This window comes from Lichenostomus cassidix, chromosome 3 (genome assembly GCF_008360975.1).
Source record: "Lichenostomus cassidix isolate B80296 chromosome 3, HeHo_3.0, whole genome shotgun sequence".
NCBI classification, from domain to species: Eukaryota; Metazoa; Chordata; class Aves; order Passeriformes; family Meliphagidae; genus Lichenostomus; species Lichenostomus cassidix.
Window position 1 is genome coordinate 88,193,252 of NC_139483.1, and position 17,687 is coordinate 88,210,938.

General features: G+C 35.2%; 1 protein-coding gene across 1 annotated transcript in view; it reads left to right on the plus strand.

Annotated features, from left to right (window-relative positions):
- Positions 1 to 17,687, plus strand: part of COL21A1 (collagen type XXI alpha 1 chain) — an 85,947-nt gene that overhangs the window by 42,807 nt on the left and 25,453 nt on the right. Inside the window, exons 11-17 of the mRNA XM_085056621.1 lie at positions 88 to 141; positions 1,078 to 1,131; positions 3,617 to 3,670; positions 4,529 to 4,582; positions 5,560 to 5,613; positions 5,692 to 5,745; positions 8,239 to 8,292. Coding sequence (XP_084912747.1) covers positions 88 to 141; positions 1,078 to 1,131; positions 3,617 to 3,670; positions 4,529 to 4,582; positions 5,560 to 5,613; positions 5,692 to 5,745; positions 8,239 to 8,292 — 378 coding nt within the window. The remainder of the gene's footprint in view (positions 1 to 87; positions 142 to 1,077; positions 1,132 to 3,616; positions 3,671 to 4,528; positions 4,583 to 5,559; positions 5,614 to 5,691; positions 5,746 to 8,238; positions 8,293 to 17,687) is intronic.

Here is a 17,687-nt window from a genome sequence, read left to right on the forward strand (position 1 = left end):
AGCAGGATTGTTTTTTCTTTAGAAAGGTGTTTGGATATTTGTGTATGTTGCTTTTGAAAAGTCACACGTCTTGGTTCTTTTCCTTAGGGATACCAGGGATCAGCAGGAGCTCCAGGTATCCCAGGAACTCCAGGGATTCAAGTAAGTTTCTGTTTCGTTCCTAGAATTTGAATGTCTGAGACAAATCCTGCCAAGTCTCTCTCAATATGCATTGTTTGTCATTGAGAGTTGAGGTGTGGGGAATGAAGAGGCCTCAAAGGGCGTCATGAAATCAGGGGCCATCCTTGGGTGAATTGCTTTGAAATTCACATGGCTTTGGGGTTTGTAGGTAGGCTGACAATTAGACTGCAAATATAAGCAGTACTAGCTGAGACCTCTAGAAGATGGACTTAGCTGCAGTTAGACATTTTTGATGTGATCCAGAAGCCAAACAGTAGTTCCTTCAATTTTTCTGTGAATCACTAACAATGATCTGAATTCTTGTCATAGTGATGGATTGCCCACAGTTCACACATCCAAAACAAGGTTTCACATAAAGCCCAGACTGATGGAGCAGAACAATTTTCCTTTCTTTGTTGTATTAATTTAGTAGTCCTTACTGAAACAGTTGTTGGATTTTATAGGACAGTGCTGTATTTTACTTGTGGCATGATCCAGACTGGATGATAGTTAAGGACTTAGTCATTTGTTGAATTAAATATGTGAGAGCATGCTGGGGCCAAGAGTGAGCCTGCAACATGGCAATCGTGGAGGCTGTTGGATGGACAACTGAATGTTGCTGTCTGATGGACATCTCTGGGCTAGTACAGGCTGTGTGGCATTCTTTTTATTCCTGGGGTGGTCTTGGTTAAAACAAAAAATTGTTTTTGTGTCCTCAGTCATGGGTTATGATAATGTGCTATTTCATCCATGCTGGGTACATATCATTCTTGGTTCTGCTTTTGTGTCCAGTTACCAAAATGTTGTAATTAGGCAGCTGACACATTGGTCTTTGGGTTATGTGTTACATTTCTGTGTCTCATTCTGTATCAGATTGTATTGGTATTTGAGCTGGTGTTAATTTCTTTCTCAATCTAGGGACCTCGTGGCTTGCCAGGTATCAAGGGAGAACCAGGAAAAGATGGGGAAAAGGTAAAAGAACCCAAACAAGGATAATAGATAAAAAGATTTTACTCTTTTATTTTTTGGTTGTACAGGTAATAGTATCAGTATTTTCACATGAGTGTTCTCTGAGAATTGTTTACTAAAAGGGTAATAAGAAAGGACTAAGAAGCCTAAATTTAAATTCTGAATCTGATCTGCTTTATTTAATAAAGTTTATACAGGCTTTAGTACTGCTAGTAACAACTTCATTGCACTGAACAACACATATTTAGAAAGTGTATCTAAGTATGGGTACCTGAAAGCATAATACAGACATCTGTCAAAATGGTTTCTTTTTAACTCTTTTCATGCTTTTTCTTTTTAAGTGAGAATCCAGATGACCTAGGTAGGAATTCCTGGATGGCACTTTTGTCAGAAAACACTGACTAATTGAAACCAAAACCTTTTGTGGAAAATTCTAGCTGAGGTGTAGCCAGTAGCTTGGAGCTACACACAGATGTTCTGGTAATCAGGATAAAGTCGACTCTGGATCTTCTGTATACACAGAAGATGTATAAGATCTTCTGCATATGGCCATTGGCTATTGGCAAGTCTCATTGATATATAAATATGTGTCCACCCTCCTCTCACATTTCTGCCCTATGTTTAGGAAAATTCTAAACTGATTGTGAGGATAATTATTTTGGTATTGGTTTATTAAAACTTCAAAGCCTTTTCTGTAAAACAAGCACTTGTTTTCCCAACGTATCTTAGAATTTCTTTTTAAAGTTTCCAATAAGCAGGTTCTTAAATTCATCACTGTTCAGCAGAATTCTCTAATTAATGATTAGAGCTGAAAACCTGCTTACGTGTTCTGTGCTTCAGTCATCTCAATCTAATTAATTTTAGAACTTAATCTAATTGATCAGTTAATATTGGGCCATGTGTAGAAATTAAGATGCTGCTGATGAAAAACTCTAATTGTCTGGCAGTACAGGGTTGTCATGGAAAGAATATTTCCTATTGCTCAGTCTAGCCTTGTTTAAAATGTGCCAAGAAATAGGGCTTCCACCACTGTTTTAGAGAACATTTCCATTGTAAAATAGGTCTTGCCATTAGAATGTTTTTCCTGGAGATTCAGCCCAAATGTTCATCTCTTTATTTCACCCTGTTACTTGTATGGTTTCTCTACTGCCTAATTTAAAACTCCTGCCATTTCCAAATGTTTTAGTTTATCCAATAATTGAACCACCACTTCTGAGAAGAAATCAAGACTCCATTCTTTTTCATTAAGAAGCAATGGATGCATGAAGTGTTAATTTTATAACCTTTGCTGATTTTTGAACTCTGTTCCATTGTCTGCTTTTAATATTTATTTGTTGAGAGGTATTGTGATAGCATTAACCCACAAGCTGTCATTCCTGTGGTCATGTTCCTGCCTACTGCAAATATATGACAGGCCTCTCCAAATCTGCTTAGGCATGAATGGCTTTGATGAACAGCACTGAGACATGTTGTCATGGTTTAACCTTTGTCTTAGAATTTGAAATATTATATGAAATAACTTTCTAAGCACAGTTTACTATTCTTCCTACATGATTGAAATATATTAAACAAATTGAAATATATTGTTCAATATAGAAGTAAATATTAACAGAAAGAAAACATTCTGATTGTCCAAAAATGATTTTGTGATTAGCTGTTTTCTCACGTGAAGTAGATCTTGTCTACTGAAACAAGCAACTGTGACTGGTTTTATTGTTTCAAGTCAAGTAGTGACAAGTTGTAATTTAGGATTTTGTTGTCATTGCTCAAGGGAACTTGCAGACAAATTGTCTGTTAAATATCTTCAGTACCAACAGCAAAAGTTTGGAATTCTTGATATCTGACACCTCTGAGAACAATAAAAAGAACTGATGTTTTGCATTGTCTTTTCAATTGCCAAATGCTTTTACCAAAGTGGATTCTTTCTTCCACTGAAATGAGAACTCATTTGTCAAATTTCCAAAGTTGTTTTGTAAGTATATTTTGGTTTAGTTTTGTTTCTTTTTTGGAGAAGGTACTTAATATCTTATTTTTTAATACTTCACTCATCCAGTGTAAGTTGGTAAGAAATTTCATAAGGTTAGTAGGTCTTTGATATTTTCAGTAAGAGGTAGAAGCAAAGCCATAGCAGATCTAGGAAATTTCCTTATTCTTTGGGAATTAGGAAGGGTTGTAGAATTATCATAGCTCCTACAGAGATTTTCAGAGCTTTTTTTCATCTTGTAAAATTTAATTGCTACTTTTGAACCGCCCTAAGACATTAAAAAATTGCAGTAAATTTAGTCTAAAATTTAGTGATTAAACCTTTTATGTAATGAATCTTGTTTAAAGATCAAAAAATACTTATCACTCATTACACCAATGTTATGAAGTTGATACAGTGATATATTGCATCTTTCCACTATTTGTTGATCACAAGAATGTGAACATTTTATAGTATATTACCACTATTTTGATACAAGGATTTAAAATATGTTTGCTCTTTCAGGGTGACAGTGGACTACCTGGTTTTCCTGGATTACATGGGATGCCAGCACCAAAGGTTGAAATTAAATATTTCTTGTTACAATATTCCTGTGTTTCAGATTGCTCTGTAGTTTAATTTAAAGGGAAAATCAGTCCATATACAATATTACGTCAGAGCATTTGATGAATTACTTAAAATTAATAGATATGAAGATGATATTTAGGGAAGACACATGCCATGGCACTTCATTGCATAGATATCAAACAATAGAAACCACCCGTTTTTCCATTTCTGTTCTGGTCTATGGGATTTTATATTAATTAATTTGATTTTGCTGCTACTTAGAGAATTCTTTTAAAAAAATAAAAACAATTATATTATTTTCATGTAATTCCACTTGAGTGACAGCATTTTGAAGGACAGTTCTGGTCTCTCTCTGTGATTTCAGTTTATGTGTGTATTCCCCAAAACAATTTCCCCCATATCTTTTGCCCATCTATGTTTGTACTCAACTGAAGTTACTTCTTACTTTTTCCAAATTTGTGTTTTTAACTCTTCAAATAAGGTCTTCAGAAAAGTCTAGCCCTTTTCAAGGAACTGAATTTTCACTTATGCTCCTACCTATATTGAAGCAATGAGAATCACAAAGTGCCTTCTATGGAAAGTAGAAGCATGAAGCATTAAGCATGGGGATTGTCTCATCATCTCTGTTGGACATTCTGGCTTCTCTAGGAAAGCTGGGCAAATTCAGGATTTGCATTTAAGTCTTGAGCATATTTTTTATATCACATGGAGCTCTTTGCCTTCTATGTGCCTGTCATTCATGCAAAGTTTTTATATTTATCTATCTATCATCTATCTATCTATCTATCTATATCTTTATATAACTATTTCTGTTTTGGAAATTAACTTGTTCATGTACATTTTGTCTAGGGAGAAAGGGGTCCTAAAGGAGATCAAGGAGTGCCAGGAATATACGGAAAAAAGGCAAGTGACGTTATAATCCTAAATTAAAGCAAAATGCTGTTGGTATCTGTGATGGGGTGACCTTGACTGGCTGCCTGGTGCAAACCCCCAAGAACCTCTCTTATCCTCCCTTCTCATCAGTATAGAGGGAGAAAATAATACGGAAAAGCTTGTGGGTCCAGATAGGAGAGATCACGTGGCAGTTACTGTCACAGAGAAAACTGTGGCTACTTGGGGAAAATTAATTTAATTTATTGACAACTAAAAAAAGTTTGCATAGTGGGAAAAAAAGGGGAAAAACTAAATCCCGTTCTCCTCCACACTACTTTTTCCCAGGCTAAGCTTCCCTCCTTCCTGGGATAGGAAGTAAGGAGCAAGTTAGAGGGGTCTTTACTCAGGCTCTGCTTATTTGGATATTTTGAGAACTGTCTTTATTATCTTAGTGGATTGGTGTGATTAATTTTCACATAGCACAAAATCCATTTCTTGTAAATAGGTCTGTGGGGTAACACACCATATATGGGGCATGGGTAATAATTATATTGCAAAGAAGTCAATGTTTTTTAATATAGATGTACGATAACCAAACGAGAGAGGGAGAGGAGTTTGGGCAGTGAGGAGAGGAGCACATGACAGGAGTGAGGCTGATAGCAGATGGGAAGAGAGATACTTTAATCTGTAATTTAAATAAAGCACAGGGTATATTTTGGCCATCCAATGACAACTGCTGTATTTTCACCTGTCATTATACTTTCTTCATGTTTTTAGTATAGAGTTTTAAAGAGGGTCTGTGTTAGCAATTCTATAGTTTGAAGCATATTTTTGTTTCTGTAATGGGGTTGTAGTTACTAATTCACAACTGCATACGTTAAGAAAGAAACAGATCTTCCGTACATTTTCAAAATAAGAAAAAACATACACGAGTTATAGGTTAAATATACTGAATTTGCAGCATAAACATTGAGCACTGCTTACTTTTCTCTTGCTGTTTTTCTCAGGGATCAAAAGGAGAGAAGGGTGATACAGGGTTTCCAGGAATGCCTGGACGATCTGTAAGTTTTCTGAAGATGATTTGTCTTTTGCTTTTTCTTGTTAATTCACCTACTGATTACTGCTAAATGTTGCCCCAGGGAAACCCTGGCAGAAATGGGAAAGATGGACTACCGGGCAGTCCTGGCTTCAAGGTATGTAGAAAGGCATATTAATACCTTGATAAAAGCTTCAGTAGTATTTCTTGTGGTCTAAACAGTTTATTCTGTGGAGAATTACTGGAAATTCAAATAATGTTTTTAGTGGGAAATGTGGAAATTTACTGCAGCAATGAGAAGATGTAATTGTTTTCAATTGTTCTGTGAGCAGAAGCAAAGCTTTCATTAAGAATGTATTAGTGATCATTAGAGATTTTTTTTACTTTATCTCTCTTATTCTTTTGTGTTTCTCTAACTCTATGAATCTGTTAAAGATATTTATATCCAAGTATAGATGGAGAACATAATTGCTTTTGAGGGAGCTGCAGGAAAATTAGGGGAAAGTACCTTCAGTATCAGATTAATGTTTGTGTTTATATTCTCTTAACTATGCAGTGCTGTTCATATTTAATGTAGAACAGTCTTTCAAGTCAACTAAGTATGTGTCTGCTGTAATAAAACAACAGTATCTGGTATTTCTATAATGTATTGCAGTCTTTGAGCTCACTGGACATTTTACTTTCCAAGTTGTTGTTTGCACTGTTCTAATTTGTGAAAACATAAACTTTAGCAGTATCAGTTTTAAGTACACAGAAAAAAGATTTTAATAATATGTGATATAAATGCTCAATTGAATTGATCTAAAGGAGTCTTTCAACAGCAGCTTTGTTCCTATAAGATTTTTTAAATAATAATGAAATTATCTAGGGCTGCTCAAGATTAATGTTACTTCAGTATCCAAAAATGCAAGTGTACTTCCGAGTGCATTTGTCTAAATTCATTCATATTACTGTAGTTGGAGACCTGGGTCTTCCATTTTGTGACCATGCTTGTCTAGAGCAGTTGGGTATGCAGCTGGCATATCTGTGACATCTGCTGCAGCAGGGAGATATGACACAAAACCTGTGAGAGACCTAAAACCTTCCAGGCAGCAGCTGTCAGTGAGGTGGATCCAGGGTAGTGCCAGTTGACTCTGGAGGGCAGCTCAGCTCAGAGAAGGCAGCCTTGTAGGTACCAGTTTAGTTGTATACCTAAAAAAACCCTGGTGCATTTGAAATGCATTAGTCTCCAAAATATCCTCAGAGAGCTGAAAAATATGACATAAGTCCTGTGGAAAGCCAGTGCCTTTCTGGAGTGGGAATAGACAAGATACCATTGGGTATCTCAAATATGACCAAATGTCCATGTGTGGGCAATGGAATTCAGTTCTGGTCAGCTGAATCAATCCTCCATCAATTGTCACAACCAGGCTTCCATTATCTGTGATATAAGCTTGGTTGTCTCCAGGAATTTATTTCAAATGAATCCTCCCTTATTTTCCATGTAAATGCATATATATAGAGAGAGAGATATGTATATATATATATATATATGTATGTATATATACACATACATTAGTTATCATTGCTAAGGTAGAAGAAAAATTCCTTCTCTGGTACTGTAGAATGTAGAAAAAATATTAGATACCTGACCTTTTTTCTTCTCTGGTATTTGATTATATGGACATGTAATAGTCACAGTTAACATTAAACATAAAATTTTAACTGTCACTGGTGGCAATTCAGAGTGAAGCATTATGTTGCTAAAGCATGAGTTTGGAGAGTATCTTTATCTGTTTTATGCTTGTAAACAATATACAGAGAATTCAGTATGTTGTGTGAACATATGTATATTTAAACTAAAAGATATTTTCTGGACTATTTTCTTAATTATTGTAGTACAAAAAATATTATATGCTCATTAATTTTTATTAATTTTATAATATAGTAGTTAATAGAAGCCATATCCTTCATTTGAACATTTTGTTAGCCTGACTTCGACATCTGCTTGCTATAAAACATTGCTTCATTCTGGGTCTGTAATCAAGTTCTGGGCCTGTAAACAAACAGGCTCTCTTTGAAGGAAATTTCTGTTGGAGCTTTCCTGGATTTTACAATATTCATTTTGGGAAAGAATGTGGAAAAAACATGGTTTGAAACCCAGATGCTACCCATTGTTACTTCAATTCCTATATATATATATCTTTGACTTTCTTGTATGTGTTTTATTTCTGGAATTATTCACATTCTCAGAAAACTTGAGTGTTATACATACTTCAAGTAAGGACATAAAGATTTGATCATTTGTGGTACTGCTGTATTCTGAAATGCTTTGCAATATTTTTTCATACTATTACTTGTACTAAAAATTAGACACTAGCAGTTTATTATTGTTTCATGCACTTTTTTCAACCAGAAATTGCTTCTCTGATTGAAAAGAAAATTGCCTCTGACCTCTTTTTGCAAACTGACAGATGCCAGGCACAGCATGAGGGAATATTGGATTGATGACACCTCTTGCTGTGTCCTAAACTGTTAAGAGGTGTTTGGTGAGATCTCGATGTATGTTGGTTTGAAATTTTACTTACATTAAAAATATAATTTACTAATTAAAATAACTATTTTTATTATGCAAATAAGGTTGTTTTCTGAAGTCTTTTTTATTTTAAAGGGAGAAGTTGGACAGCCTGGATCTCCAGGCCTAGAAGGACATCGAGGAGAGCCTGTAAGTGATTAAATTGCTAACATATCCTTATGTACTGATTTGTTAGTTTTGCTGGGTTTTGTCTTTTTTTTTTTTTTTAGTTAATGGCTATTATACTTCATGTTTAATTCATATTGATTTAAATTGTTTGATATGTCCATTTTTTAAAGTGCTTGTTTATTTTCTGCTGTTCATCTTTAAATGTGGTTTAATTAAAAGGAATAAACAAGGCCTTAAAGTCAAAGATGCCTTTAAAGATTCTTAACCATATTGCTCTTGTGTATCTTAGTATATATACTGAGATATATATATCTCAGTATATATACTAAGATACACATATATATATGTTATAAAATTGTCTAACATAATATATATATGTTATATATATATATATATAACATATATATATGTTATAACATATATATATTGTTATAAAATTGTCTCATTATTCACTTCTTTCCTTTTGATGTTTTGGTATAGTTAGATATTAATAATTACTTACATGAGGAAAGATTTTGGATGGGTTTAACTCTTCTTTCTGCTACATGGTGTATCTTCTTTCATATACTTGTCAATGGCATTTTTAAAGTCTATTTTTTCACTGTCTACCCCCTTTCCTTTGTCCAGTTTTATTGGCCTTTTACTTCCCTTCATCTTCTTACACCACATTATCTGCATCTCTCTTCTTGTTTAGCTGGAGACCATTCTGCTTCATTTTTGTTTTGCTTCATTCCAAAGACATTGTTCCTCTACTGGTATTTGGAGAACACCTCAGGGCAGCTCATTTTACCTCCTCTTTGTATCTGAGATCTAATCTTTCTCCTCCTTGTTTCCTCATTTGGCTCTTTAAGGCCAGCAGACTGCTGTAAGCAGATGAGCCAAGATATCAGCTTTGGGTGATATCTTGAGACACAGCCAGCTGTCTTCAAACCATCAGTAACTCTTCTGTGGGCCAAGAGCAGTAAATGGAGTTCAGTTTGTGGAACACTGCCTTAAAGATGAATTACATTCTGAATTGTAAGATAAGGAGATACAGCTTTATACAGTCAGAAATTTTGTGGTATTGAATGTAATGGTAGGAGTTACATGATACTCAAATCTGGTAGAGAGTTTTGAAAATTAGGAGCTAGAAATAACTATTCCAACTGAAAAATTCTCAGACTTTTTCAGTTAATTTTTTTATATATTCACCAAAACCGCCTAAAACATTTTGAGTGGACTGCAAAACACTAAGAAATCATTCCCAAGAGATTTTCTTCCCACTTGTCTGGTTTAAGTGGAAAACACACATAATTCCTCCCTTGGCTTTATTTTTTCCTCTTTTTCTGCCCCAAATAACTGCAAGGTGTTTTAACCTTTTGCAGCCTGTGGTATCTTCGTGTGTAAGACAGACTGAAAGTGAATGTTAATTAAATGTCATAAAATACAGGGGATTTTTGTATATTGTTAGTTGGTACACCGTAGCAAATGTGTTGAGATAAAAATGTGTCATGTTATTGTCCCTAGCCTTGTGTTGTGTCTTTTTGTTTTTACAAAAGAAATGTTAGTTGGTCATTATGATTTTTAACAAAATTAATTTAAGTGGAAGGGAAAAGGCATTTCTGACCTACAGGAAAACTAAATATTTAATACTTTAACAGCTCTCTTTCTAGTGTGATAGCACTGGTTAAATATGAACTGTATCTACTACAGAACATCAAAATATATTTTAAACAGCAATATAAACTCATCACTTAAGTCCCATAATTTTGCTTAAAACCATAATGAAGTGCTGGATTTAAGACATTAAAAGCCCTGAGAAGTCTTTAAAAAGCACCACAAAATAATAGAGGGAGACTTCCAAAATATAAACAACTACCAAAAAATGTAAACAATCCTAATTGGGCAAGCCAGATTGCATTGTATGCTTCATTTATAATTGGTGGAGGTTCTGAAGAGCTGAAAGTCTCCATGCTGACCATGAAATTGCCTCAAGGTGGTCATTAGGAAATGTAAGACACTGAGTCATCCCTGCTCATCTGCCTTTATTGCTGACGAAGCACCATCCTGCATGTGCAAACACACCATCTATTTAGGGCCTGGAGGAGGAGCAAAGAGCAGAGCAGTGCAGCAACGTTGTGGTAAAAGTGTGTGTTTGGGTAGTGGAAAATGAAAACTGTCCTCAGCTGTGAGATAAATAGGTCCTCTATTTGAGTAGAGGATAATTGACTTTCACCTGTTGGAAAGTGAGCTGGATTTGGGGGGCTGAGACTGATGTCTTGTGCAACTTACTGTTTCTGTTGTTTCTGTTGTTCCCCCAATGAGAATTTGATATGTAATGTGTAAGTACCTCCTCTCGACTCCCCTTCTGTGGAATCCAGTGTGATCTTCTGTGGTGGGATACCCTCCTAGTTAGTGCACTGCTGTGGAAGAGAGGGATTGACCTGCGCTGTGCCATCCCTGTGACAGCCAATTAGGCTGCCTAAGCAGGAGGCAAGCCTTGGATGATGCAGTTGAAGCTGGATGACTCTATATCATTAACCAGCCACATGCAGCTGTGGCCCTGGGACAGCTCAGCAGGTAGTGTGGATACCCCACCCACACAAACATACGTGCAGACAGTCTTTATTTCTTCCATTCAGCCACATTAGTGTTAGACATGGCTTAATTTGTTAAGTTGATGATTTTAAAAATAGGCATCTTATGATCCCTCTTGCTTTAGCAAAGAAAAGTAGCATGGTTGTGAAATGAATGTATCTTGAGACAACATCTAAGGAGTAACTGTCTAGAATGGAGAGCACAGGTGAACGGAACTCCCATTGCCGCCAGCCTTTGAGATGTGTGGTTATTTTTTGGATGGAATACTTTCTGATATATTATTATATTAATCCCCAAAGTTACAAACAGGAAAAAATAGGTTGTAAAGTGAAGTAAATAATTTCAAGCGATGTGATGGATTTCCCTCAGTAGTACTTTTTGGAACTTCAGTTAACCAGGCTATCCCAGTTCTACCCACTCTGTAGAATAACATGTGACAGTAAGGACAGAATAATTTAGACAGGATTTAGTAAAGGTAGTAATCCAACTCATTTTCCTGATGACAAAAATAGGCCATGCTGTCACTTGAGTAGTTTAATGGCTAGTCACCTATCTTACTGGTGACAGGCTGTTTTGATAAATACATTTTTTTGAGGGGCCAAATGTCTATAGAATAAATCAATATTTATTTGAGCTTAATTTCAGCCTGACTGTCCTTTTTAACGTAGGTAGGGTTTTGTCAGAACTGAGTTTCAGTGAAAGCTCCTTGTGTTTGCAATTATGCAGATGAGAGCTCTGAAGTGAGTCCTTGTGGGTAAAGCTGGCAGGACATTTATAGCACTCTCCTAGGCCTAGCATATGCTCTCCTGCCACAAGTAATATGTCTGAGCATTTGCAACTGCTCATGTTTACTCTCCAGAAATACATCTGCAAACACTTAAAATGGTAGAGTTTTGTCTCAATATTTAGGTCACATCGCAAGCCCTCAGATGTGGCCTCGTTTGTGCCAGTGATAGCAGCAGAACATGACTTTCAGCTCTTGACCTGACTCCTGCTGCTTATACCTGTACTCCTGGTTTGTCTATTGATCTTTTGTAACTGCATCAGGAATGCCAGATATAGATCAGTATATTCTTTGAAAAAACATGTGTCTTATGCTAGGCAATGGTAGCAGAATTCTTTTTGAAACATGTTCAAAATACACTACAAGGTACAACAGAAGTTGTATTTTCTTCATAAAGTAGAAATCCTGAAAACAAACTGGTATAGCCAGGTATCCTGTGTGTTTGGAAAGCAAATGTAAAGTTAATGTAATTTTGCTGCATCTAATAGCTATGCTGAGATTGATAGAAACAGGACAAGAAAGAAAATTCTTGACTTAGTAATATAGTAGTATTCAGAACAAAGTTTGGGTTTTTTTGGTTACTATTGTTTTCCTCTCTGTGTCACGTAATGTTTTGCTTGATGCACCTTATGTTGATGTTATGTTGGTTTGTACCAATTTTAGTTACTAAGATGCTATTTACTCAACATTTGTGTCTTGTATTTGCATTTACATACTGAGTTACGAAATACTTAGGATAAAAGCCAACCTAAAAACTCTATTATATATCTGTGTAGTAAGCCTTGTGAAAAAATTCCTTTCTGAAAGTTTACTTTATTTTTTTATGCACCTAGTCTGATTATTTTATTTCTACTTTTAATCTCTTCGTAGATTAAAGCATAAAGGTCCTCTTGTATTTCCAGTGCTCAAAATGTCATGCGCTGTGTGAATTTCTTGTGGAAATATTTCATAGAGCACTAAATACTCATGCAGATTTTATATCACCTTTTAGTGCACTGCTCCAAAATAGTGCTCTCTTTGTAAATAGTATATAAAAATAAATTATTTCTTTTCAGTTTTTAGGAGAAAAATGATCAGGAGACTCAACAAAGTGGTTGGTGTGAGTCTATCAAAGTTATTAGTTTCTGATCTGATATTCATGCTTTTCTACTAGTCTGAGGTGCCTCAAAAGTGGGAGCTGAACTCTGATGGCCTGCTTTTCAAAGGTGTCAGCATTATAGTCGTAAGGGATGTAAGGACTAGCATTTTCTCTGCAAATGATGTCTTGCAGGTCTCAAAAGAACACCTATTTCTTTTATGAAAATTATGGCTTTTACCTGTAAATTAAAAAAAAAGTGTTGTTTGGATGGGGTGATTTTTTATACATAAACAGCTGATAGTGATGATTTTGCTAGGTATATGCCATGCATCATCATTTCTTTACAAGTTAGTTGAATGCACTTTTTAGTATTGTTTCTTTATTCCTTCTAAATTGTCGAAGTAGACAGGGCAGAGTCTTGCTGATGACTTTCTGAGTGCTTAAGCTACTATAACAGATGTTGTTAGTCTTGTTCTCACTTGAGAAAAGGGGAGATGACAGCTTTGACCACACAATAATTTCAGCAGTCATTTGTTAATTACATAGTGCTGTAAGCTCAAACACATTGTTTAGACTGAATGCAGGTTTTCCTGTCAAGTATAACTTCTAGGTAGGTGTATGTATTTTTAGCAGACTTTATTTTCAACCCAGGTTATCTTCATTCTGACTGACAAGTTATTTTAACTAAATTCATTCCATACTATAATAACAGAAGAGTTAATTGCTGTTAAGAAGATAAATATGAGAACAGTGCTGTATTGAAACAGGTAATTAAGGGACTTGTAGAACTTCAGGCAGGTTAATCTGAGTTACTTTATTATTTCCAGTTGACAGAAATGATATAAGACATGACAACATCGTTGCTGATCCAAAGTGTATTGAAGTCAATGGAAAGATTCCCATTGAATTCAGTCTGGACTGGAGCCACAATAAATGCTGTAATAAACTTGGACCCACTAACCTAATGCAGTTTGGAAAATAATGCCTGCATTTCTAAGTTGTAAAGCTAGCAGTTCTGTCCCATTTAATTCACACTTTCTGACTGTTCATCATGATTTCTAATTTTTAAATTTATTCCTCACACAGTGCAATTACATTAACTATATTAATTTTCTATAATTATAGTATATTTTTGTTTTTATTTTATCTCCAGAGACTTGAGAAAGTATTTTTATAATTTTTTTCAGTTAATGTCATTTTAAATTTGATAATTTTGGAAAATCAAGTAGAGAAGAGGTGGCACACCCTGCTGACATTTCTTTAAGACTGTTTTATAAATGTAATATTAATGAAGGGAAATTTTTAAAAGTTGTAAGAAAATATGAAATGAGCTCTGGCTGTAAACCCATTGTGGACATGAATGACATATGTTATAATTAGTTACAAATGGTACTCAGAGTACTGTTTTCTGCTTGTATGCTGAAGTGACTTTTTTTATGGCTACCCTGGCACTTTTCTTACTAATTCCTATGCTGATAGATGCCAGCATTCCTTCCCTCTTGCTGCTGTTGTGTGGACATAGAGGTAGAAACACCTCTAACAAATGTGTTGTACCAATTTAAAATCTTCCTTTCCTAATAGAGTGTGAACACTAAGAATTAGTATTTTATGACTTAGGTAAATATCTGATGGAATTTCCAGTGGCTCTGAAGACCAAACAGAAACTTCCCCCAGTTAATTGCTACACTTAGAAACTGAACATAGAGAGTAGAGTATGAATGAAGAAGACAATCAGTCAGAATGTAGCAGACACAAATATTTATAATTACAGTTGATTTAATTTGCACATTACTGTTTTATTCTATGCTTTGCAACATGTTTATGTAAGTTACATAACCATGGAAGTTTACCAAGAGGATTTTTTACTTTCCTTCCTCTGATCCAGCTGCAAAAGAGTAGTAATGGTTAGTCAGTTTTCTTGCTATTTTTCGTTCTTTTTCGATGTAGGACAAGCCAGAGAAAAGATTTGTTGTACCTGAATCCTCAAAAGGTCTGAGTTACACCTGCCTTGAGAACTGTGGTCAGAGAACTGTGGTGAAACAAAGCACTCTAGCTGTAACTGCTTGAGAGCTCTACATGCTGTATCTGGCAACAATCTACAGCCTGCACTCTGAGAATTACCCAGAATGGTTTTCATTTCACCTCATACAGTCAAGTAGAAATATTTAGTCTATTTCTTTGATATTATTCTTTCTTAAATTAAATTGATATCTGCATTCAATCCATCATTAAATACAATAAATCAAATAGAAGGGGTTATTTTTGTTTTGACTGTCTTAGTTTAGATATTTATATTAATTAAAGTTATTTTAATTTAAGCCCTCCAGAAAATATGCAAGAGAAAAACAAGCAAACAACTTACAGCAGGGTTTCTTTGTTACTTTTGTGCTCAGGTGGTAGGTGGACTGTCAAAATGATTAGTTACTTTGTACGTTGCTTCTGCGTGTCGTTCTTGATCAATAGCATTGCATTGTTCTTGTGCAGGGGCATGCCACTTGTTTAAGAGAGATTGTCACATACTTTGTAGTGTAAAGTAAGGAAAAGATGCAGCTAAGTTAAATAAAGGAGATCTGCAGTGTTTGTGAGCCTTAAAAAATCCTTTCATGAGAGAAACCACATTAGTATTGGTTCTAGTCAACATTCTTGCTATAAAGATGAGAAAGATAGTTTTGTAACTGAGATCAGTTGGTTCACCTCAGTTTAGGGCAGTCTTATCCCCAAAGAGCTTTAAATGTGAAATTAAGAGGCTGAGACTCAAGTCTCAAGCACTCAAGTAAATACAGGGCTAGAAAATTTTGTGAAATTTTGTATAGTAAGTGTTCTCATTTTTTTAATCCTTACATATTAAAATTACTGTGAATTGAGGCTAAGGAAAGTCTTGTCAGAATACAGTCTAGTTTCTTATCCATAGCAAAAGAAAACAAACCCCCCAAATCTTTAAGCAGATTAAATTTAAATCTATTTACAAGGTTTAGCTAATTTTTTCTGCTAATATTACAAAACATTTAAGAAACAACCTTTGCCTCTTGTGAAAATTAATTTTTGCTTCAGAAGTCAGTTTTAGGAATGAAATTTGGTCTTTGTGATTGCTGAGTGAGTCAAAGTGTGATTTTCTTTTTTTGTTGTCTGGAAGGGTTTTGTCCCAGTCTTTGCTCCAACTTTTCTTTGCTATTTCTTAAACAGGTAACAACTGCCAAACAGACTTAGAGTACAGGAATTATCACAGATTTTTTTTTCTCTGGGAATGGATAGGGGTAAATAGAAAATTACCTTTTTTTTCACCTGTTATTTACTGCCAGATTCTGTCTGTCAGATCTTTTGGGACTTTCTTAGCCAAAAATTCAGGATGGCCCATCCTGCTTAATAGCCAGCAATGGACCAATTCTCTAGGTGTTTTACAATCCCTTTTGGAACACAGTTTTACTGTTTGCTTTTGTTACATTCTGTGATCAATTTCACAGAATCCACCATATGGAAGAACAAAAAAAACCAACCATGATTTGTTGTTCAACTTACTGCTAATTTAACTGAGTGGTTCCTTACTATGGGAAAGAGATGTGGCTGAAAGTTCAGTTCTGCAGTGTAAGCATCAAACATGGGTCAGTTTGTCAGTGTTAAGTCTGTAAGATTTCTAGACAGATTGGATGTTGGTTTTCATAGTCTCTAAGGCTGGTGCTGGCATGATAGGCACAGGGAGGGCATCATGGTGTCACCCGCAGGACTGGGAATTCAATTTTGCCTGCCCACCTTTGGATCCCTGAAGATTTGGCAAGTCTGATGCTCATATTCTTTTGAGGGTTCTTTACAAGAAACAGAGTAACACCAATTTCAGCCTGTGACAAGATGTACACAGTTCTCATTTTCTGTTAGTATTTCCAGCTTTCAGATTATAGTTTTCCAAGGTTTGTGTTGCTGGCAGTGCAATAGGGGTTACTTTGTTCCACGTTTAACATGTGTGTTTTATTGCTAATAACTGATTTGCCAAAAAAGTGTTTGAAAACTGAACTGCAAAGATCTTGGTAATGCTTTTTCCTTTCCTGAACTCAATTTAAAGTTTCTATGCTAGTCTGGTGGATAGTCATTATGTCTGTGGGAATGATTGTCTTTAGCCCTTTTTTCTTCTTTAATCATTTGCAACTACTCAGTAGTAGCAGATTCGGCTTCACTGAATTTCTTTTCCAGTTTTACACATTATCCAAATTTGGTTTGTGTCTTTCATTCTGTTAGGATTATCAAGGATTTGCTGTAATCTTTTTAAAAGTGTTTTGACTGTTGTACTTTCATGCAAATTATGGCTCGACTTGTACTTTTTTGCATGCCTCCAGTAAATCTCTCATGTATCATCAAGTAGTCTTTTTCTAGTAAGGATCAGTTAATACATAAGGAGTTGTATTTTTCAGGTGTTTAAAGGGATCATGGGAACATGTGGATAGATAGATATCTTTTGAGTATCTTGTTCTATTGCTATAATTCATGTAATGTCCTTTAGGGCCTTCCCAGGATCAGAATTGCAGATTTTTCAGAGTGGAAGGAACCATTTGATTGAAACATAAGTCATAGAACTCATATATGCTAAAAAAGCCATCATTTTATCAGAAGAAAATAAGATAATAAAGACAATTATACTCATGTTTTCTACATCTACTTGGGAATTGACTGCAAAGCAGTTTGCTCATGACAGAAGAGCTTTTGGAAATACTCTCCAATTTCACATCTTCCAGAGAAGAGATGAAATTTTATGGTAATGCATGTGTTACCTGTAGCCTAGAAACTACTACTTTCCATAATAGGGCACCCTGTCCTATAAGGCACTGAAGAAAGGGGAATATTAAAGACAGTAGCAGTGAATAAAGACTAGAATAAGCTAATACACACTCATTTTAAGACTAAAATAGATTTTGTTTTTTTCTGGAAAAAGGTCTGTGTGGTTTCTTCTGCTGTTTGCAAGCATAAAGCTAAACATCAGGGGGATGCAAA